The 23,107-nt window shown below is 36.1% G+C and overlaps 1 protein-coding gene and 1 long non-coding RNA gene across 2 annotated transcripts in view; one reads left to right on the plus strand and one right to left on the minus strand.

The window, feature by feature from the left end:
• Positions 1-378: 378 nt before the first annotated feature.
• Positions 379-2,983, plus strand: LOC141566303 (uncharacterized). Its single transcript, XR_012489276.1, has 2 exons — positions 379-505; positions 1,693-2,983. It is a non-coding gene; the product is annotated as an uncharacterized LOC141566303 (long non-coding RNA).
• Positions 2,984-14,036: 11,053 nt separating this feature from the next.
• Positions 14,037-23,107, minus strand: part of PAQR8 (progestin and adipoQ receptor family member 8) — a 46,234-nt gene continuing 37,163 nt past the window's right edge. The window contains exon 2 of the mRNA XM_074310661.1: positions 14,037-15,288. Within this exon, the coding sequence (XP_074166762.1) occupies positions 14,167-15,231 (1,065 nt within the window). The 5' untranslated portion in view covers positions 15,232-15,288 and the 3' untranslated portion in view covers positions 14,037-14,166. The remainder of the gene's footprint in view (positions 15,289-23,107) is intronic.

Consider the following 23,107-nt stretch of genomic DNA (forward strand, 5'->3'; position numbering starts at 1 on the left):
AAAAAGGAAAAAGTAAAGATGGAATTTTAGTACTTGAAGGTGAGGTAGAGTAGGTTTTGGTACAGGGACTGGAAGCATTTTATGTTTTAATTGAATAACACCGATCCACAGAAAACATCAGTTAAGGACTATAGGATTACTTGATTGTTTAATTGATGTTTTCTGTGAGTTGATGGTAGACACTTAAAAAAAGTTGGCTCATTCCGGGTTTAGTGTGGTGTCTGTTAAGGGGTGGGGCGGGGACAGGGCTGCTATAATTTTGTGAGTTTGGGTTGAGGATTTTAGAGTAGAAATTCTGCTCTTTGACAGGCAAAACTTTTCCTTTTCTCACCTCTTACAAATTGAACTTCCAAAGCCAGGAAATGTGATTGGTTCCTTAAGTTGTTAATGAGAATATCCCATTCACCTGAAATACCTACTTTTAAGCACTTTGGCCCAAGGCAGTTAAAGTGGCTTCTCTTCACTGACAGAGAAGTAGATGAGAACTATTCTAACTCAGAGAAAGGTAAGTTTGGAGGTCCTTAGGGAAAAGGAGAGATACAAAGAAATAGAAGAGAAATTGGGATCTCGAGGGTTGTCTTAGATTCAGACTTAAGTGGCTTCTCTCCTAACTTCAAGAAAGCTCTAGGATTGTGTTGAGAAAGAGGGGAATTAATCAAAAGAACCGTGGAGTCGAGTCTTATGTCTAATTCACAGATTCTTAAGTTTTGCTGCCTAAAATCTTAAGTGAAAGAAACGTAATTATCCAGAAAGTCCACAGGTTAAGATTTCCTGCTTTAGGAAGAGCAGGGAAAAATAGGGAAAAAGGGGGAAGGGGAATTTCTAGAGGGTAACCCCCAAGGAATTGGGAGCACTTAGGGGTGGGGGAAATGCTCCATAGCATCCACTTACCAGTCCCTAGAATGTCTATGCTAAGAGAATATTATAGGCAATTGAATATTTCAATTGCTATTCAATAATTAGCCTGGATGTGTCAGCAAAGCCACTGAGATATGGCCTGAGGCCCAAAAAAATTCATTTTTACTTTTTATATGAGGAAAGAATTTCTTTCTCTTAAATTTCTCAGTCACAACTGAGAGATTCCTGGGCTCCTTCTTTGGTCCGGTGGTGGAGACCCAAATAAGAAGAGGGTAGAAATGGAACAGAGTTTGCTGATTTAATTTGAAGACCAAATTCAAGAACTAGAAGGAGGAATGTTATGGGTCAAGTCCAAGGAATCTCAAACAAACCCATTGGCAGATGGGAAAAATTTAATATGACTATGAATCTAACTAAGCTAAATGGATGATAATGGTTAGCACAAATATAGCAAAACATTTTACAAATATTATGTGATTTTTTTTTTTATCTTTATAACAACCCAGAAAGGTAGGTGTTATCCTCTGCACCTTACAGAAGGGGAAACTGAGGCCAACAGAAGTTAAATACTGGCCCAAGACCACACAACTAGTAAACATCCAAAGTAAGATTTGAGTTTGGGGTCTTTCTAACTATAAGTTCAGTGCCCTATCCACTATACTACAAGGTCTTTGGACTCCAAACCCTGCCCATTTTCAAATAAAAAAAGAAAAAAAGAAAAAAAAGAACTAAATAGGGCTTTGAAAAGCAGGAATTCTTCTGTTGCCTCCCCTAGTCACATGTGAATACTATTTTTCTCTTTTAGCAAATTAACCAAGTGTTAATCTCTTCTAGATGACCTCTACAAATGGCAGTGCATCGTCAATGGAAATTACTTTGGCTGAAGAAACTCGGGCACTGGTTGCCAAAATGGGGGGATTTATATATTTCCTTAATATAATGGAAAGTGAGATGATAAAAATGGCAAAAGTTCACTTAAATCTAATCCTGTGGATGCTTAGGGTCATTAAGAGGTGCCAGGAGAAGATAAGTCAGGTCAGAGACATAACTGAAAGTATGAAAAATCTAACAAAATTATTTTTTTACAAGAAGTGTGCCATGAGTAAAGAAATTGAGAACTGTCAGAGCCAAATCAAAATTAAGATAGCATTGATCAGGAGAAGTAAGACCCTGGCTGAAGAAGTGGGGGAAATGGTCAAAAAGGCTGCTAGAGAAGCAGCTTTTAGGAGTTCATGGGCAGCAGCCCAGGGACCAAAGGAGCCTGTCACAAAAGAAGGCAGTGAATTGGACAATATTTCTTTGAGTCTGGCTGAAAACTGGTGGACATTATTGGAGAAATGTGTGGAGTTGGCAGAGGCTCGGATATTGTCAGCACAAGAATTAATGAAAATAATGGAGAAGAGATCCAGGTGGGAAAAGCTATTGAGGAAACTCTTCGTTCAGGCTGCCATGTGTGCCCAATTTGGCAAGCTATTACAGAAAAGACGAATTGAAGTGAAAAACTTGGAGATACAGAAGATGGTGTCTGTCTACCGAAAACACCAGAAAGAAATTGTCTGCTGTAAGGCTCTGGAAGAATGTGAAGTCATGGACTTCCTGCTCACAGAACTGAGGCAGATCTCTGAAATGATTATTTCAAAACTCTCTTCCCAAGAAAAAGTGGAAAGCTGACTTCTTCACAACCCATCCTGCCCTAAACATGTGGGTTTTTTTTGTTTGTTTTTTTGTTTTGGGGGGGGGTGTCTGTATCACAGGACTTGCATTGTAAAGATAGTTTGGTTCCATTAGAAGTTTCCCAATTTCTTCTTTAGACTTTTAGTTGGCCAAAGATACCTGAAATATCTGTATGGATGAAGACAAAGGAAGAGAAATCTCAACAATGGCATGTTAGCCTCCAATTATTGTCTTATTGGGAAACTAAGCATCAGGATTTGATCTAAGAATCTTCAAATGAGACAAACTTTCGTGTTCCTCTCCTCACTTTTCAAGTGAGGTATTTTTCATGAAGATCTTAAAGTATTGAAAAACAACTTAAGAATTTTGGGGAGAGAGTAGAAAAAGGGAAGGAGGTAGTGGGCTTTTTTTTTTTTTTTCTTCTAGAAATAAAAAAAAATTAAGCAGCTGATTTTGTCTTGTCATCTATGTGACCTCACAGGGGTATAAAAGTAGCACAGATTTTTGGCTTGTTAAAGGTAGGACGTGGAGAATTTGTACTAGAGTTTTTATACTTTATAAGATGGACATAAATCCCTGAAAGATGAGAGAAAAGATTGCCTTGTCTTAGACAAAGTAGTAAGATCATTAATTTTCTTCTCCCCATCCCCAAAAGAAAAAAAATTATTTTCAATCTGTCAGAAGTTCAGGTGGAATTTCAAGAAGCCTTAAAATAATATGCTATCCAGAATTCAGTATTTGACAGAGGTAGTCAATTCCTAGTACCTCAAAAAAATTCAATTATTGTTCCTATTTTAATCCTATCTTGGATTTCTGTACTTTAAGTAAGAGTGTAGTAAGGGAAAAGGGATCTGTATTTCCTCACTTCCAGTTTTACAAATAAGATATCCCATTCTATCTTGGGATCAGAACAAATCCAATTGGGAAAAATGGAAATGGCAGAATGTGAAATTAATTGTAGGCTATATTTAGGGATGGTGGGAGTTTACTGGTCATTGTAAGAGGACCAATAGGTTCAGTCATTCAGTCAAGTCTGACTCCTCCACTAATCCCCAAAATTTATCCAAATTCATATTTGCTTTAATAATACGGTCTCATCGTCTGTTATGCTCCTTTCCTTTGTTTTTAGCTTTTTTAGTTTTTTCCAACATAAAGGTCTTTTCCAGTGAGTTCTACCTTCTCATTTTATGACCAAAATACTTAAGCAAATAGTCTGAATTAATTCCTTTAAGTATTGACTGATTTGATCTCCCTTGTTGTCCAAGGAACTCTCAAATCTTTTCCTTTTTTATGTTTTAGATCCATTCATTTTTTGTTTACGTATTTCCATATGAGTCATAGAGAGAGAGAGAGAGAGAGAGAGAGAGAGAGAGAGAGAGAGAGAGAATGCAGAACAAGAGGGGAAAACCATGGAGGGGGGGGGAAACAAGGAAAAAAAGTGAAAAATAGTATGTTTTTCCCTTCCTTTCCACCTTGTCTACATATGTACCATATATGAAGTACTTTTATATTGGAGATATATACTTATATCACATGTAATTTCCCATCAGTTCCTTAAAAATTAAAAAATAGTATCTATAATCACTAAGTGCTTTCTAGTAAACATCATAGAATTTTTCCTCTTTAGGAGATTGTCAGTAGTTGGCTCGGAGAAGCTCTATAGCAAGTGCAGCAGCCACATGTTGGTAAAACTTTCTGCAGATGGCCTCCACCAAATTGAAAGTAATGGACAGTTCTTGTCAGCTCTGCTCATTTCAGTCCAATTCCCATTGGAGTCAAGATGTCACCCTCGTGCCATCATTGGTCTCTTGGAGAATGAAGGTTAAACAGCAACATTTTATAGAGAAACTATATTTGTAATAACATTAATATAAGAAGAGGAAAACTCCCTGGACCAAAGCAAGTTGACATTCTCATTGCAACTGGTCAACTAGTCAAGTGCTTAGAGCACAGAGGGTTACTTGCCTAGAATTTCATAGTAAATGAATGCTAGAAGTGAGACTTGAACTGAAATCTTCTGACTCCGAGCCCAGCACTTTAGCCAGTATGTCCTATGTGTTCTCCTTGTTCTCTGCACCCTTTGACACTGCTGATCACCCTTTTCTCTTTGACACTCTAGGTTTCATGAAACAGCTTCCTCCAGGTTCTACCTGTCTGTCCACTTCTACCTCCTTTGCTGAGGCTTCATCCAAGCCACGTGCACTAAGCGTAAGAATTCCTTAAGATCCTGTCCCAAATCCTCTTTATCCATCCAGTGATCATCTCTATGCTGATAATTCTTAGATTGAATTATCTAGCTTTGATCTCTCTCCAGACCTTCAGTTTCTCATCTTTATCTCCTTACTAGACATCTCCAACTGGATATCCTTCAACCAACCTAAACTCTACAGGTCAAAATGAAATTCATTGTTTTTTTCCCAAACCCTGTCTTCTTCCTAATTTTCCTATTACTATATAAGATACTAAAATTATATTAGTTACTCAGCCTCACGACCTAGGTGTCATCTGTGCCTTTTCACTCTTACTCCTTAAATCCCCTCCGTTGTCAAATATTGCCATTTCTATCTTCCTAATTAATCTATTTGTCTCCTCTATTCTGATACTGCCAGCACCTTAGTAGGGGTCCTCATTACCTCACACCTGAACTACTGAAATAACCTGAAAGTGATTTATTTAATTCCAATCTTTCTATCCTCATATATCCTTCCCTTAGTTATTAAATGCATCTTCCTAAAGTACAGGTATGACCATGTCACCTTGCTATTCAATAAACTCCAATGGGTCCATATCCCCTTCTGGATAAAATGGAAAATTCTATTTGCCTTTTAAATTCCTCCTACTTTTCCAAACTTTTTATACCTTATTCCCTTTGGTCCTATCACAAAACACTATCTCTGAAAGTAGGGCATTTTCACTGGCTGTTGCCCTTCTTATTATGTCCACCCCTTCTATTCCTTGGCTGCCTTCAAGTCTAAGTCCCACCTTCTTCAAGAAGCACTTTAAGAAGTCATCCTTAATCCTAATGTCTTTCCTCAGAAAAATCCTCGGTTTATCCAGTAGAAATCCTTAGCCTTTAGAACAAAGGCTATTTTGGGGCTTTCTTTGTTTTGCTAATGTTTCACAATGATTGGCACAGTTTTATATATATAGTCTTGAGACTTATTTTCTGGTAATTTAATCATTTTTATCATAGTGACTTTTAAGAAAAAGATAGTTATGATAGCAATATATTATATATAATATAGCTTATATTCCTACTGAGTTCCAACTTAGTAATATTCATTCTCATTAATTGTTAAGCAATGAGGGGCTGGACCTGAATTTTATGCTATTTATTTCTTAATTTACTCTCAGCCTTGGGTAGTTTATTCGAAGAATTTATTCCCACCAAAACCTGAGTAGAATACTATGGCTTTTCCATCTGGGTTAAGTTCTGAACAAGAAAATTAGTTTAATCTCATTATCAGTAATATCCTTCAAGAGACTGAACTTTTAAAATCAGGCTTTAGACAAAAAGGGGCAACTCTGGATCTCCCCAAATCTTTAAATAATAATTTCTCACTAATAAGAGGAGAGTTTCATTTAATATTTTTGTTTTGCCTGTAACTTGCATGGTAAGTTTTGCATTTTTACTCCTATGATAATCATATAATAGTTGCATTTTCTAGTTCTTAAATAAAGATTTCAGATTCAGACAATATCTGCATTGGAAGAAATCTCAGAGGTCATAATGTCCAACTCATACCTAAATGAACATCATCTCTGCAACACTCAACTCTTGGAGCTAGTTTTTCTTCCTCTCTATGTAATGAAGCCTTTTGAATAGAAATATCATTATGCTATAATTATAGAGACCTCAGAAATTCCTTTCAGATACAAAGCCAATTCATATTATTTTACAACTCATGTCAATCTATAACCTATTTATTGGCGATATTATTAATTGTATAACAATCATTGAAGAACTAAAATTAGAGATGACTGAAAGGCATAATTGGGCTTCAGCCTAGTACCAAAGACCACTGGCACCATAGAAATGGTATAAGGGATATGGCTTATGATATGTATACTTAGAAAGGAGATAGGAAGGTCAAGGAGTCAGAGTTAGGGATAACAGAGATAATTTGAGTATCACCTGAATACCCACGGAACAATTAAGTGAGTTCAAGGTAGAATTGGGTTATACCATGAAAGGTTCATAGATTTACAACTGGGATAGACTTTAGCAGTCCTTGGGTTCAAAATTATCATTTTACAGAGGAGAGATGAAGCTAAAGCCAAGAGAGGTTAAACTACTTGACTAGTATTGCACAGCCAGTGAATATTATTTGACTAAGTCCAGTGCTTTCACCACTTTGGCAGAATGCCTTGATGGTCCTTACAGAAGGTCAGTTATGAGAAGGCAGAGATGGACTATGATCCATTCTACAGTATCAGATCCATGCTGACAAGGTCATAGATATGTTGAAGTACATAAAGACTAGTTCTCTTCCAATTGGCCATTAAAAAAATTGACTGTTCCTTAATTATTGAGGAAAGTGAGAAAAGAAGGAAGGTAAAAATATAGGCTTATACAAGAAATTCAAAGAATTCTAGTGAGGAGGAACCCACTGTCTATTCCATTTGGGGAGAGTACTTTGAAGAAGTTTCCTGTTTGTTAAGCTAGAATCTGTCTTTAATTTGTGACCTTGCTCTTAGTACTGTTGTCTGGAGGCAAATTGAACAAATGTACTCCCTCTTCGTGATACCCTCCAAATGAACATGGCTATCATATTTACCCTCAACCCTCAAGTTTATTCTTCTTGAGATTAAACATATGGTAATTTTCAATTCTGATGGCAAGATCTCAAGACCATTATTTTCCTGGCTTTCTTATCTATTCTTATAAACATAACACTTATTTATTAATTAAAAATTAACCTGTTATTAACAAAGAGATTTGAGGGAAGAAAAACTGAATCCCATCATTCTGACAGCATGAGCTCTATACTATTTTCACCCTTGACTCCCAATAAAATGTAAACTACTTGAAGGAAAGGACTTTTTTAGGTATCTTTGTCTCGATAGTACCTAACATAGTCCTTTGCACATAATACATGCTTAACAAATCCTTGTCTAATGAATGATTTCTATGATTAAAGAAAACCAATTCAAATTGTAGAATAGGTAAAATGATTTTAAATTGTCACAGGAAAAATACCAAAACATTTTCTTTAACAAGTTGTTCACATAAGTATACATGTATAAACAGAATTCCAGACTGTTTTTTTATTTGTATCCCCAGTGTTTATACAATGCCCAGTACATAGATGGCAACAAGTAAATGCTTGTTTGTTGATCAATAACTGAACAAAATTGTCAGAGGAAAGATCGAGTTTAATAGTTGTTGGAGAGGATTTTCTAAGAAAAGAGTGCCATCTAGTGAAACTAATTGAAATTGCAAATGCCGCACCCAAAGGTTCAATATTTGAAACCATTTGCTTTAAGTGTATCCACTTGCCAAGTGTGGAAAGGGTAAAGTGTGGAAAGGATTCCATTTTCACAGGATCACAGACTTAGAACTGGGAACAATCTTAGAGTCCCATCTTTTCTTCACAGATAAGGAAGTACAGGGTCACAGGAATATAGATTTAAAGCTAGAAAAGACTTTAGTGTCATTCCAGTCTCCTATTTCTCCCTCATTTTCAAGTTGAAGAAACAGAGGCCCAGAGAATAAATGATGTCTCCAAGGTCACACAGCTAGTGGCAAAGCCAAAATTTAAACCTAAATCCTGATTCCAGCTGCAGCATTTTATTTCACCTTTCTTTTATTATTTCTTAATGCTTCATGAAATCATTAGTTTACACTTGCCTAATTACAATTTTTTAGCTTTTTATTTTCAAAATTTATGCATTAGCTAAGTTTTCAACATTCACCCTTGAATAACCTTAGGTTCCAATTTTTTTCTCCCTTCCTTCCCTCCATCCCCTCCTTTAGACAGCAAGTAAGCCAATCCAATTACAATTTTTAAGGAAGTATTTCCTTCAGTGAGTTTTTGTATCTCCTTTTCCAAATGGCCAATTTTACTTTGTTTTCTTCAATTTTTTTGGTTTCCTTCCCTAAGCTGTTAACTTTTTTTTTTCATGATTCTCTTGCATCACTCATTTCTTTTCCCAAATATTCCTCTACTTCTCTTATTTGATTTTTAAAATCCTTTTAAAGTTTTTCCTATAAATCTTTTGGGCCTAAAACCAATTCACTTTTTTTCTTTGAGGCTTTGAATGTAGTCATTTTGCCACTGTTATTCCTCTTTCGAACTTGTGTTTGGATCTTCCCAATCATCATAGTGACTTTCTAAGCCCCCCCCCCTTTTTTCTATGCTTCTTTTATTTGCTCACTTTCCAGCTTATTTCTGTATTTTAGCTTTATGTTAAAGTTGAGCTCTGCTTCCAGAATGGACAAGACACTATCCCAAACTTCAGGTTTTTTGTTCTTGGTTTCAAAGCTAGTTCTGGGGGGAAAAGGGTTGTTTAAGTTTTCAGTTCTTCAGAGGTGGTTCAATCTAAGGAAAGGTCTGGTCAGTTTTTCTCCTGGCCTATGGTCTGTTCTGTGAGCATCCAAAGGTATTGTTTTCTGCCTTGAAACAGACCAGGATCCCCACTTCTCTGTTGCAAGGAACTCCAGTGTATTAGTATTCTTCCTCCCCCTGGGACTACAACTGGGATCCCCACATGGGCAATGCAACCATGTTCAACTAAGTTCCTGTAATCTTTTCCTACCTAGTTATTTGATCCTCTTACATTCTGCGAGCTGAGAGTTGAGGAAGTTGCTACTGAAAATTAAGTTGTTCTCAAAACCTGCTGTTGGCTTGACCCAGGGCTCTGGACTTGCTGCTGGCTTATGAAAGTGCCCTGGACTATTCTTCCCTCTTAGTGAGACGGATCTTTCTTTCCAACCTTCTAAACTCTCTTGGGCTATAGAATTGTTTCACCCTATTCTTTTGTTTGTGCTGCTGATCCAAAATTCTTTTTTTTTTTGAGGCTTTATTTTCAAGTTGTTAGGAAGGGAATTTGGGAGAGATTAGGTGAATCCTTGCCTTTAACTTGCCATCTTAGCTTCACCACTCCCTGCTTTACCTTTGAAACCTCAAATCTGCAATCCTTTTTAACAGTATTTTTTTCTAGTTATATGTATGGGTAATTTAAAACATTTACTTTTAATAGCATTTTGAGTTCCAAATTTTTCCTTGAAATCTGCATGCTTTTAGTCGAAGGCTTAAGAGCAATTTTCTTTGATGGTGTCCTTACAACAAAGTTGGGAATAAGGGCACCATTTCTTATGCAAAAGTAAATGGTTAGATAACTAATTTATTGCTTAATCTCCTTTTAAGGACAATAAGCAAATTTATTTCTATCCTGTAATGTGCCCACACTTTGAAAACTGGGATTTGAAGTCCTTAGGAATATGTGACAGCTTAAAATATTAGTTCTCCTAGATGAACTTACATATTTTAAAAGTATCAAAAATTTCATTGAAAAATCACATCTGTCAGTGCAATGGTTAAGTATATCTAATCCCAATTGGGTATCTTCTTAGTACCCTTGCTATTGTCTTATGAAAGCTTTGATCCAACCTGTTCTAAAATCACACATCCTCATTTTCTCTTTCCATTTCCATTATTGATACAAAATGAATTTATTTTAATTTAATATATATATTTTTATGTATAACCAAACTTCTTTAAATTACCTGAGATTTACTTGGAGTTTTTGTTGGTCATAGTCATTTCTTTTATCTCATCTCTCAAAATCTGTTTGAAGTCACTTTTTAAAAGCTTATTACTTTTATTTCTAAGAATATCTTGCTATTTCTTGATGCCAATCTGAAGTCATAAAGCTGTTATGCTTTTTCCAACTTCGTACCCAACCAATGTATGGGAAGCATATAACATTTCTTTTAACAATAAAAGATTAGTATCATAGGGCTTAAAGCTGGAAGAGCCCTTTAATGATAATTGGCAAACTCATACAATTGTATGACTAAGCAATCCTAGATTTTTTTTTCCTACTGCTTAAGAACTTAAAAAATGTATGCTTAGAATTTTTAAAATTAAAAAAAAGCTAGCACCCACCCAGAAAAAAGCAACTTAGAGTGTATTGGGATAAATAGCAGCTCTCTGTCAATTTTCTAGCCTTCTGTGATAAGTTATTCTTTCTAAGTGCACACTAGATAGAGTGCCAGATTGTAGTCAGATGAACTTGAGTTCAAATCCAGACTCAAGACATTTACTAGCTGTGTGATCTTGGGCAAGTTACTTAACCCTATTTGCCTTAGTTTCTCATCAGTAAAATAAGTTAAAGAAAATGGCAAACCATTTCCAGTATCTTTGCCAAAAAAATCCAAAAAGGGGTCACAGAGAGTTGGACATGACTGAAATGACTCAATAACTCTTTCTCTATTTTTTTTTTAATCACCCAATCCTAAACCATGGGGTAATATTCATTCTAGATAAAAGAGAGGGGGGGGGTGTCTAAATGTATAGAGGAACTCAGACACAGTTGGTTAAATATGAAACTTAAAATGATTTTCAGAACACCACTAGGTGGAAGTATATCTCAGTCAAGAACTAAGAAGATTTATCAACAGTCTAGGGCTCTTAATGTTCATACCCTGTATTGACAAATACCCTAACTGCATTATTGTCCAATTAAACTCACTCTCTTTGGAATCTTAATTTTTAGAGCTCACTGCTCTGGTCCTCTTTAAACCTCTGAGATGAATCTAGACTGGCTGAATTATATTTCCTTTTCATGATAATCATTTAGAGTTAATTGGCTCCAGAAAGGTCATATGATCATAGCATTTAAAACAGATGGCTGGTAAAAATACATGAATGGGGGAACAAATCTTAAATAAGCTGTGTCATAATATATGGGAAGTAACCAAGGCACACTCTGAATGTATCTAGAGCAAAGCTACTTCCTCTTCTGCATCATCACATTGACTGCTCTGACTCTTATCCCTCTGGGTACTAGAAAGTTAAATTTCACTAGTGTTCTAAACACAACTCAGATGGGGAGGCCTTCACATTATCTTGCCTATTAGCTGCAGTCTGTACATCCTTCCTTCCCCTTTTCAGTTCTTCTCTATGTATTCCCTTTCCATTTGAATGTAAGCTTCTTGAGGGCAAGGATTGTCTTGCTTGCTTGTATTTGTATTCCCACTGCTTAGTACATATACCCTTAATAAATTATTTATCTATCTCTTTTACTTCCTATCTTTAGCCTGGTACCTGCACTCAATGTTGATCAGTGATACTCTGAAATATCCTTTCCATCTCAGCAATACTGAAATCCTTTGCTTTCCTTTCTCCTTTTGTAAACATCTGGCCTTAGTGTAAAGATCTTTGGTATTAAACAGAATCACAGGTCAATCACAAAAACTGGCTTAATGAAAAGACAATTCTCTTCACTCCAATTCCTTTAAAAATAAAGTTTTTCAAGACATTATCAATAATACTTCCACCGTCATCTAGTTGTTGGGTCAAATGGCAATACTGAAACCAGGCTTGCTCCCTATGTTTGTATACTTTTTCAATGTAGGCTTAGCTCAAGCCTGTTCAGTTTATTTGGCTTTATTTGTACTGAATATCACAATTGTTAAATATATGAGAAACTTGTTTCATAATTCTCCAGAATTTAAAGTTCAATCATGAGATATCCAGTTGGTTGAAAGGTGACACAAATATGAGATTTCTTGTGATCAATTAATAAATGTAATAATAAAGTTTTCTTGAACATTTTGGGGGTCTTTAAAGTTGAAAAAACAATACCCAGCCTTTTCCTACCTTCTCTATTTGCTGGTTAGGAGAATGAAATGTTCCTTTGCCTTATTGCCTTAATCTTTAAAAAAGGAAAATCACCACTTGGTCAAATATGAAAACAATTAAAACATTTGAATTTATAAGGCACTAAATTCAAACAACAGTCAGCTTGGCCTAGAAAATAATGAGCTAGGTTGGCTTTGAGTCTAGAAGACTAGAGATTCAAGTCCTGCTCCTGACCCATACTGGCTTGAGTGACTTTGGGCTTCTAAGTACTAGACAACTCTCTAAGTAAAATGAAAAATAATAGGTAAGTTCTTTATTAGTAGAGTGAGTTTTCCCAATAGGAAACTTCTCTGACTCAATGAAATCATAGTTAAAAAAAAGAAAATTTGGTCCAATGGAAATGGACCTCAATGAAGGCTGGCCAAGAAAAAAAAGAAGAGTTAGAGCTTGTAAACATAAATCTTAATGAATGGGGGCTTTAAATACTGTTCTGAGAGGAGAACAGACTGACTTATTAAGCTTGACAATTGCTGATACAGGCTAAAGAAGAATTGGTGGCTTCTAAGAAGGAAGGATTTCATGGCTGTGCCAGAGATCTAAGTTATTCTGATCATGCAAAGTTCTCTGTTAGTATTGCCTGTCTTGACACATACTACAGGAATCTTCCATTCTGTAGTGCAATTCTAGTTGAAGTTTGTTCTTAATGGGAACATGTGTCCAAATCTAGGAATAGTATATTTAGACTCTTCTTAGATACTCAGAGCAATTCTGGATGATTTGTTCCAGGTCAAACTCACTTGGAGATTCACAGTAGACTATTTTTATAAGTTCCCTCAATGGGCTGGGATGATTTACTTGAGGAGTTGATAAAGTAGGAAAAATGATGTCTAGACAGGGCCCCAAGGGTTCTCTAAATCAATGAGAAAAACATGGAAACAGCTCACCCTTCCACAAGTCAGAATCTGGGTGGTTAAAGAGAGAAGATTCCCTGCTCAACCCATAGGGTTTCCCAGCCTAAAAGCATCTATAATATCTCCAAAGTAAGTTGGAATGCAAAAGAACAGTGCCCACCAAAATACATTCTGGAAAGCAAGGCCCTCTTAGACATTCTTAGCATTTCACTGAGGCTGAATGAGTTATCAGAACACATGGCTTTCTGAATGTCTCTGCAGACTCCATTTTGGGAAAACATAGCTGACATTCAGTCTTTTCTCCCCACTTGTACACTTCAGAATTGGCTGAATGGCCTGGCCCCAAGTAGCTGACAGTCATCCTGAGAAAAGGGCGAGGGAAGAAAATGAAAAGATCAGAGGAACCAAATAATTCAATGTATTTATAGGTTTTGATCACTGATCTCTGGGCCCTTCATGTTCTAAATTCAATTGAAAAAGTGTTCTGAGATCATCCCACCCTTTAGATATCAGCATAACTGGGCTGGTGTTCCAACAGCATTTCACTCAGCGTTTTATCCAGTTCAGTATTAAATCTCTCTCATTCTGAGGGTTACTAGCCTGAGGAGTCTGAAGTTGAAATTCTGCCCAATTAGGACCAGTCAATCTGGGTTCTCCTTGATTCGAAGTTATGTTGGAACCTACCCTTACTGTGCCATCTGAGGATGTATCACTGAAGGAAAAGAAGTGTTCCCATTATTAAAATAAGACTTTTAAGTTTTCCAATCGCTACAGCCATAAGCTCATACTCAGAAATAAAGTTTAATTTAAAGTATAACTCTTAAATTTTTTTCAATCTTCTCCCCCCCCCCTTTTTAGAGTTGTTTTTTCCAAGCAAATTTCCAAGAAACCATACAATCCCCAACCTGCCACCCTCAGGAATCCTTCTTGGTCAGTCTAGCCTTGATCTTGCGCCTTAGGAGGGCTGCAGTAATACCGCTACAGGCAGTCAAAAGGAAGAACGAGAGGCAGGCCAGATAGACAGAGAGAGGGCTGTGGCGCTGCAGAAAGATATCCTGCCGTCCTTGATAATCCAGGAGGATGGCCTCCAGTTGGGAGAGGGTGCAGATGGACAAAAAAGCATGGAAGATCTGATGGCCGTGACCCACAATATCACAGGAGCCTGGGAAATATTTCTCTGGGACCGGACAGGAGAAGAAATAGGCACTGACCAGAAAAAAGAAAATCTGCAGGGTGTGGTACCAGGCAGCCTGCTCCTGACAGCCAGACAGGTGGCACAGCGCCACTCGATGGGCCACGGGGCTGATGTCCAGAATGAAGGCCAGCCCCGCCGGCACCACCTGGCAGATCTTCCTCATGACCGGGTAAGGCCTCCGATAGCGGTACTTGGCATAGCAGCAGCCGGCACACGACAGCCAGCCGCAGAAGGCAGCCGCCGGCAGGAAGAAAAGCCAGAACCGCTCGTACCAGGCCGGGTCGGAGCTGTAGAAGAAATGCGCCAGGGCGCTGCCGTACTGGTACACGCTCACCCCGACGTAATCCACAAAATAGAACGTGTAGTGTGACAGCTCTGATTTGGATTGGAGCAGGTGGGCCAGGAGGCTGCAGGTGAGGTAGGTGATGGAGGACAAGATGAAGAGGAGCAGGGGCAAGGAGTGGGCTGAGGTCCACGGCAGGGCTTCGGCCTCGGCAAAAGCCTGGAACCTCAGGAGGACAGCCAGGGCTGCCAGTAAGTGGGTCCAGACATTGACCACCTCGTTGTGTTTCTGAAAGAGGCTGAAGAAATAGTAACGCCACTCATGGCCCGTGGGGCGGTAGCCGGTGTAGATGTAGGGCTCTCGGAAGAGCTGGGGCACATCAGTTTCTGGGACGGTGCAAGGCATTTTGGGAAGGCCATCTTCCAGGAGCTTGGGCAGGCGGCGGAGCTGCTGCCCACTGACTGAGAGCGTGCTGAGGCGTTCCAAGATGGCTGTTGTCATGGTTGCTCTTAACTAGGGACTCTCTATATAGATGGCCAGGACCCAGGAGTCTTTAACCTAGAAGAAAAAAAAATTTTTTTAATGCAGTCAAAGATTCATAGGTAATAGGGAAGAAACAACATATATGCTCTAGTCTAGCAATCAATCTATAGATTTATTTTTTATTTTTAATATTTAATTTAATTAATTTAATAATTAATAATAAATTATCCTAGAATAAAATTTTAAATGCTGTCAAGTTTTCATAGGTAATAGGGAAAAACCTATATATATGTTTTAGGCTAGCAATCAATCTATTTATTTTTTAGTATTTAATTTAATTAACTGTTAATAATTAATAATAAATTATCCTAAAAGAAAAATAATTTAAATGCAATCAAAGATTCATAAGTAATAGGGAAGAAACAACATATATGTTCTAGTCTAGCAATCAATCTATAGATTTATTTTTTATTTTAAATATTTAATTTAATTAACTTAATAAATTATCCCAGAAGAAAAAAATTTAAATGCAGTTAAAAATTCATAGTTAATAGAGAAGAAACTACATGTATTTTTTAGTCTGTGAATCAAGCTATAGACATTTATTTATATTTTATTATTGTTTAATTTAATTAATATTAATTATTAATAATAGTTGATAATAAATTAAACTAGAAGAAGAAAAATTTAATGCAGCCAAAGATTCATAGGTAATAGGGAAGAAACTACATATATTTTCTAGTCTATCAATCAATCTACAAAATTTACTTACTTTTAATTTTAATATTTAATTCAATTAATTTTTAATAATTAACAATAAATTATCCTAGAAGAAAAAAATTTAAATGCAATCAAAGATTCATGGGTAATAGGGAAGAAACTACATATAATTTCTAGTCTAACAATCAATCTCTAGACATTTATTTATTTATTTTTACTTTTAATATTTAATTTAACTAATTTTAAATAATTAATAATGAATTATTTAATTAAATAGCTTTTTATTTTCAAAATATATGCAAAGATAGTTTTCAACATTTATCCTTGCAAAACTTTGTTCCAAATTTTTCTCCCTCCCTTCCACTCTCTCCCTTAGATAGCAAGTAATACAATATAGGTTAAATATGTATATTCTTCTAAATATATTTCAACACTTATCATGCTGCACAAGAAAAATCAGATCAAAAAGGAAAACAATGAGAAAGAAAACAAAATACAAGCAAAAAATGTGAAAAAACCTATATTATGGGCCACATTCAGTCCCAACAGTCTTCTTTCTGGATGCAAATGTTGAGCTAAGTCTTGAATATATGTCATGACTAATGGGGAGTAAGGGAGGGAAGGGGGAGAGGGAAGAGAAGAAGAGAGGGAGGGAGGGAGGGAAGGAGGGAGGGAAATGAAAATACCATATTATGATCCATATTCAATCCTTACAGTTCTTTCTAGGGATGCAGATGACTCCCTCCATCACAAGTCTCAGTAGACATTTATTAAGCATCCACTATATAGCAAGAACTGTGCTAAGCACTGGGAATATAAAAAAATCTCAAAATTATAATTATAGCTAACATTTCTATTATTTTTGTTTAGTCATATCTGACTCTTCAGAAGCCCAAATGGCATTTTCTTGACAAAGTTATGGAATGGTGTATCACTTCCTTCTCTAGTAGCAGAAGGAAAATGGAGGTGAAATGATTTGCTTAGAATCAAACTGGAATAAGTCTTTTGTTAGTTCCTGTGTGGACAGCTTACCACAGAGAGCAGAAAGGCAGGATGCAATTGCCCCCCCAGTTAGATTTGGGGCCCCACTGGGGGCCTTTGTTAGCTTCAGTTTTGAAGGTTACCAATGAAGTCAATTATTTGAAGATTCCAATGGATGAAGAGTAATTCTTGTGGAAGGAGATAATCACTGACTATAAATATCCATCTCAGACAACTTCCTCTAACCAACCAGTCTCTGAAACTGCTTGGTTCTATCTGCTTTTATGACAATAAAGCTCCTTCCTTTGAGTAATGAGTCTGGGTCTCGTGGTAATTTTTATTGATCAAAACTGCTCCTACTGCAATACAACTAGTGAGTATCTGAGGCTGTTTTGAACTTAGATCTTCATGACCAAGCTTTCTTGGCTTTAAATAGATCTAACTCTAACTATTACGTGACTCCATGTTACAAAAATATGAGATAATCATCTTAATGTCATTACTAATATCAACACTGACATTCAATAACACTAATAGCCAACTAACAAGTATTTATTAAGTACCTACTATATACAAGTAGTCATTGTTCTCAAGGTATTAAAACATCACAACTGGAAAGCACTTTAGCAATCACTCATTCCCATCTCTGACTCTCTCTCTCTCTCTACACACACACACACACACACACACACACACACACACACACACATAGCAAGTATATACATACACATATGTATATATCAAGTATACATGTATTTCTTTATAGGGCAGCACTAGCAGTAAAAAGAATATTGGAACTAGAAATCAAAAGACCAGGGCTCAAATACTACCAGCTCCTTGATTTAATATCTAGAACTTGGAAAAGTTATTTCACTTATTTAGGCCTCCTTTTTCCCATTTGTAAAATAAAAAGATTGAACCAGAAGATTTTTAAAGTCCCTTCTGCATTTCAAACTTAGGATCTCAGACTGAAAACAAAGTGAAACCGGCTCAAGGTTCCACATAAGATGATGAAAGAATCCAAACTACAAAACAACCCAATGTTCTCTCACTTATATCATGCTTGCTTCCCAGAGATTCTCTAAAATAGCCAGATGAGCACAATTGACCATTCAGAAAATTGGTTATAACCATCACTAAGAGAGCTAACAGGTAAGAAACTAGATTTTCAGTATAGAATGATACTATAATGGCAACTATGTTATGCTCTTTTCCGGACAAAATCCTGACTATTTTATTCTATTCTTGACAATTATCTCTTCCTACAACTATGGCCTTAGGTTTTGGGGTTATTGCCAATAAGAACTTATTAAGCAATTACTATGTATAAGACACTGCTAAGAGCTGAGGAAAAGTTGGGGTACAGAACATAGCAAATGTTACAGGATTTGTTAATATGGTTGGGGTTATATAAAGAGTTGAAGATAAAATATTCAATCTGTCTATTAGTTTCTCAATGTCCCCCCCCAAAAAAAAAGGGAAAAAATTTAATTTTGAAGTCAAAGGATCTGAATCCTAATTAATCCCAGCTCTGCCGTTGACTACCATGATGATCTTGGGTAAGATACTAATTCTCTCTCTCTTTTTTTTAACTTTTCTTTTAAGTATATTTGATTTTTTCAAATTACATGCAAAGATAATTTTCAACATTCATTTTTTAAAATAAGATTTTGATTTAAAATAAAATAAGATCCCCCCCCACTTCCCAAGGGTACAAGCAATCTGATATAGGTTATACATGTGTAATCATATTACCTTTATTTCCATATTAGTCATGTTGTGAAAGGAAAAAAAACATAACAAAAGGAAAAAACATTAAAATAAAACAAAGGAAATGAAAATAACATGCTTTGATCTGCATTCAGATTCTATCTATTCTTCTTCTGGATGTGGATAGCATTTTCCATCATGAGTCCTTTGGCATTGTCTTAGATCACTGTATTGCTGAAAATAGCTAAACCTGTTATAGTTGATCATTGCACAATGTAGCTGTCATTGTATACAAGGTTCCCCTGGCACAGCTCACTTCACTTAGTACCCATTCATGTAAGTCCTTCCAGGTTTTTCTGAAATCAACCTGTTCATCATTTCCCCTAAGCCTCCTTAGACTTCATTTTCCTCATCTACAAAAGGAAGGTATTGAACTAGAGTAGGAGTTCTTAAGCTGAGGTTTATGAACTTTTAAAAATATATTTTTAGATAAATATTTTCTAATGTAACTTGGGATTTTTGTAATCCTATGTATTTTATTTTGTACATCTAAAAAATATTCTGAGGAGTCTAGAGGCTTCATCAGAGAGAAAGAAGCAATGAAAAAGAATTAGGAAGAGAAAGAATTTAAAATATCTCCATTAAAAAAAAGACATAGACTCTCAGCTAACAGGCAAGGGGGATTGTGCTCTTGAATTTACTAGAAAGGAAATAATTTTAGTAAGATATTTCTGAATGGACATTTTCCCAATTATTTTCTGTTGGCAGTTGGTGAATAACACAAGGTTTGGTGGACTGAGTAGCAGATAAAACAGAGAGAGTATGAGGTAGAATGGGTGACTGACAATTTTTCATGGTGTCCTACCCTGTGGAATTGAAAGGGAATCAGAGTTTCTAGGGACAGTCTTTCTTCAGTAAGGTACAAAGTTATATTTTGTACCCATATAGCATCTTCCTGAAGAACTCAAATAGCATCATTTCTTCTTTTTTTTTTTAATTTTTTATTTTATTTTATAATTATAACATTTTTTGACTGTACATATGCATGGGTAATTTTTTACAACATTATCCCTTGCACTTACTTCTATTCAGATTTTTTCCCTTCCTCCCCCAACCCCCTCTCCCAGATGGCAAGCAGTCTTATATATGTTAAATATATTACAGTATAATTTAGATACAATATATGTGTGTAGAACCGAATTTTTTGTTGCACAGGAAGAATTGGATTCAGAAGGTAAAAATAACAGTTTACATTCATTTCCCAGTGTTCCTTTTCTGGATGTAGCTGGTTCTGTCCATCATTAATCAATTGGAATTGGATTAGCTCTTCTCTATGATGAAGAAATCCACTTCCATCAGCATACATCCTCGTACAGTATCATTGTTGAAGTGTATAATGATCTTCTGGTTCTGCTCGTTTCACTCAGCATCAGTTGATGTAAGTCTCTCCAAGCCTCTCTGTATTTCTCCTGTTGGTCATTTCTTATAGAACAATAATATTCCATAACATTCATATACCATAGTTTACCCAACCATTCTCCAATTGATGGACATCCATTCATCTTCCAGCTTCTAGCCACTATGAAAAGGGCTGCCACAAACATTTTGGCACATACAGGTCCCTTTCCCTTCTCTAGTAGTTCCTTGGGGTATAAGCCCAGTAGTAGTATGGCTGGGTCAAAGGGTATGCACATTTTGATAACTTTTTGGGCATAATTCCAGATTGCTCTCCAGAATGGTTGGATTCTTTCACAACTCCACCAACAATGCATCAGTGTCCCAGGTTTCCCACAGCCCCTCCAACATTCATCGTTATTTGTTCCTGTCATCTTAGCCAATCTGACAGGTGTGTAATGATACCTCAGAGTTGTCTTAATTTGCATTTCTCTGATCAATAGTGATTTGGAACACTCTTTCATATGAGTGGAAATAGTTTTAATTTCATCATCTAAAAATTGTCTGTTCATATCCTTTGACCATTTATCAATTGGAGAATGGCTTGATTTCTTATAAATTAAAGTCAATTCTCTGTATATTTTGGAGATGAGGCCTTTATCAGAACCTTTAACTGTAAAAATTTTTTCCCAATTTGTTACTTCCCTTCTAATCTTGTTTGCATTAGTTTTGTTTGTGCAGAAACTTTTTAATTTGGTGTAATCAAAATGTTCTATTTTGTGATCAATAATGGTCTCTAGTTCTCCCTTGGACACAAACTCCTTCCTCCTCCACAAGTCTGAGAGGTAAACCATCCCATGTTCCTCCAATTTATTTATGATTTCGTTCTTTATGCCTAAATCTTGGACCCATTTTGATCTAATCTTAGTATGTGGTGTTAAATGTGGGTCCATGCCTAGTTTCTGCCATACTAATTTCCAGTTTTCCCAGCAGTTTTTGTCAAATAATGAATTCTTATCCCAAAATTTGGGATCTTTGGGTTTGTCAAAGATTAGATTGCTATCAAATAGCATCATTTCAATAGAAAGACATTTATCTTTTTGAATATGGCATTCAGGGAAAATGTACTCCTCAGCTCCATTTTACAGGTGACAAATAAAAACATACAATGATAATGATAATAGCTAGCATTTATATAATACTATATCCCAAGGCCTTATGTTAAGTGTTTTATAAATATTATCTTATTTAATTCCTGCAACAATCCTAGAAGGTATGAGCTATTATCATTCCAATTTTACAGATGAGGAAGTTGAGACTTAAGGTTAAGAGCTTAAGTGACAGCTATTCAGAGTCCAAAACTGGATCCTACAACCAATGTTCTATCCACTGTATTACTTAATGAGAAAATAGGGAGGATGGAGGAAGAGATTCCTGAATACTCTTAGCTATAAATCTTCACTATTTCATCAGCATTTGATAATGAACTGTTCCTCTTGGCTCTACATACCTCTACAAATCTGCTGAAACACAGTATCAATTAAGTTAAATGATACTGTAAATTATAAATTGACATCTAATAGGAGGATCATAAGTGCATATAAGTGAACTTCCAGATTTTACAGAGAATAACACTGAGGGCTTACTCAAGGTCACAAAGTTAGTAATCAATCATCAGAGGTAGGATTTGAATCCAAGGGCCTGTGACACAGAGTCAGTACTCTTTCCTCAGGTACCAGCACCTTTTTACAATGATCATTTCATCACAATTACCCTTCATTTCTCCTTCAAGTTTTCCCTTCAAGAAGTCTTTTTCATCTCAGAAACAGATAATTTCTATAATTTCTATTTTCCCATGGCACTTTTGGAGAAGGAAGACAGAACTGGGAACAGAGGGATAATTGGGACATTACTTATGGGAAATAATCTCAAATTTCAAGGGGGACAAAAAAAGCCTAGATAAAAAGCTAAAAGCTAAGAAGGGTCTTTTTCTTGCAAAGGGTTCCTCCTCTTCTTTCTAGGCTCTGTTTTAAAATGCATAATTGTGATCTCGGAGTCTCTTCTATCATATTATTCAGCAAAAAAGACTTGTCTATAACCAGAATCTCCCTGGGAGATTTCATACAACTCAACACTCCCTGGAAACAATCACAATTGCCTGGGAGCCATGTGCAAAATGATGGCAAGTCTTTTCTGCAAGTCTTCAACCATCACATCTGGTGTTGAAAAATAGGTACATTTCTCTCTGGGAGCCCAGTTTTTTTAAAAATTTAAAAATTATTTTTAAAAAATATTTTGCTATCTGGCAGGGATTGTTCTGTAGTCCTTTTATGGTCCAATTCACACCCCATTCTTTTCATTGAGTGGTCATCATTGCTAGGGGATCCAGCTGTCATCATCCAGAATTGAACAAATTCTTTGGAATAGATTAAGTCCATTTTCACGATGTCAGGGGAGTGCAAAATGCTTCCAGGGAAAGACTTTGCCAAGATCTATTCCCAGAACTGGAGGATTATGGATATGGAACATTGTACCATTAGACCCAATCAGTGTGTTAATTAGCCCTCCCTCACTTAAATCCAATTCCCTTGCATGTCATGTCATCACCTCCTAATGTTATTGTCCTCTTAGAGAATGAAGGATAAACAAGTTTTAGAAAACTACATTTCCTCTCTCTCTCTCTCTCTTTTTTTTTTAAAACTTTTTCAGTATAAAGTAATGGCTTTCTGGATGCGTAGAGGGATTATGTTAAAAATAACTGATGTAAAAAAAAAATCAATAGATTTTTATATAATCCATTTTACTCTATAAAATTAAACCTATTTGGAATAGGTTATTTACCTGTAATCAAACACTGTAATATACCTAACAGCATTTTCTGAATGACTACTTGTGACCCAAATCTTCCCTTTTTTCCATAAGAGAACCTATGGTAGTTAATGAAATCATCAAAACAGTATAGAGCAATGATTCCATAATGTGGTTTGGAGAATCCTGAGAAGTTTTTGAAACTCATTCAGAGGGTCTATAAATTCAAAATTAGTTTTTATTTCTAATATGGTATTTATAAATATAACCCACATAAAAG

The sequence above is a fragment of the Sminthopsis crassicaudata genome, chromosome 4 (genome assembly GCF_048593235.1).
Source record: "Sminthopsis crassicaudata isolate SCR6 chromosome 4, ASM4859323v1, whole genome shotgun sequence".
In the NCBI taxonomy this organism is placed as follows: Eukaryota; Metazoa; Chordata; class Mammalia; order Dasyuromorphia; family Dasyuridae; genus Sminthopsis; species Sminthopsis crassicaudata.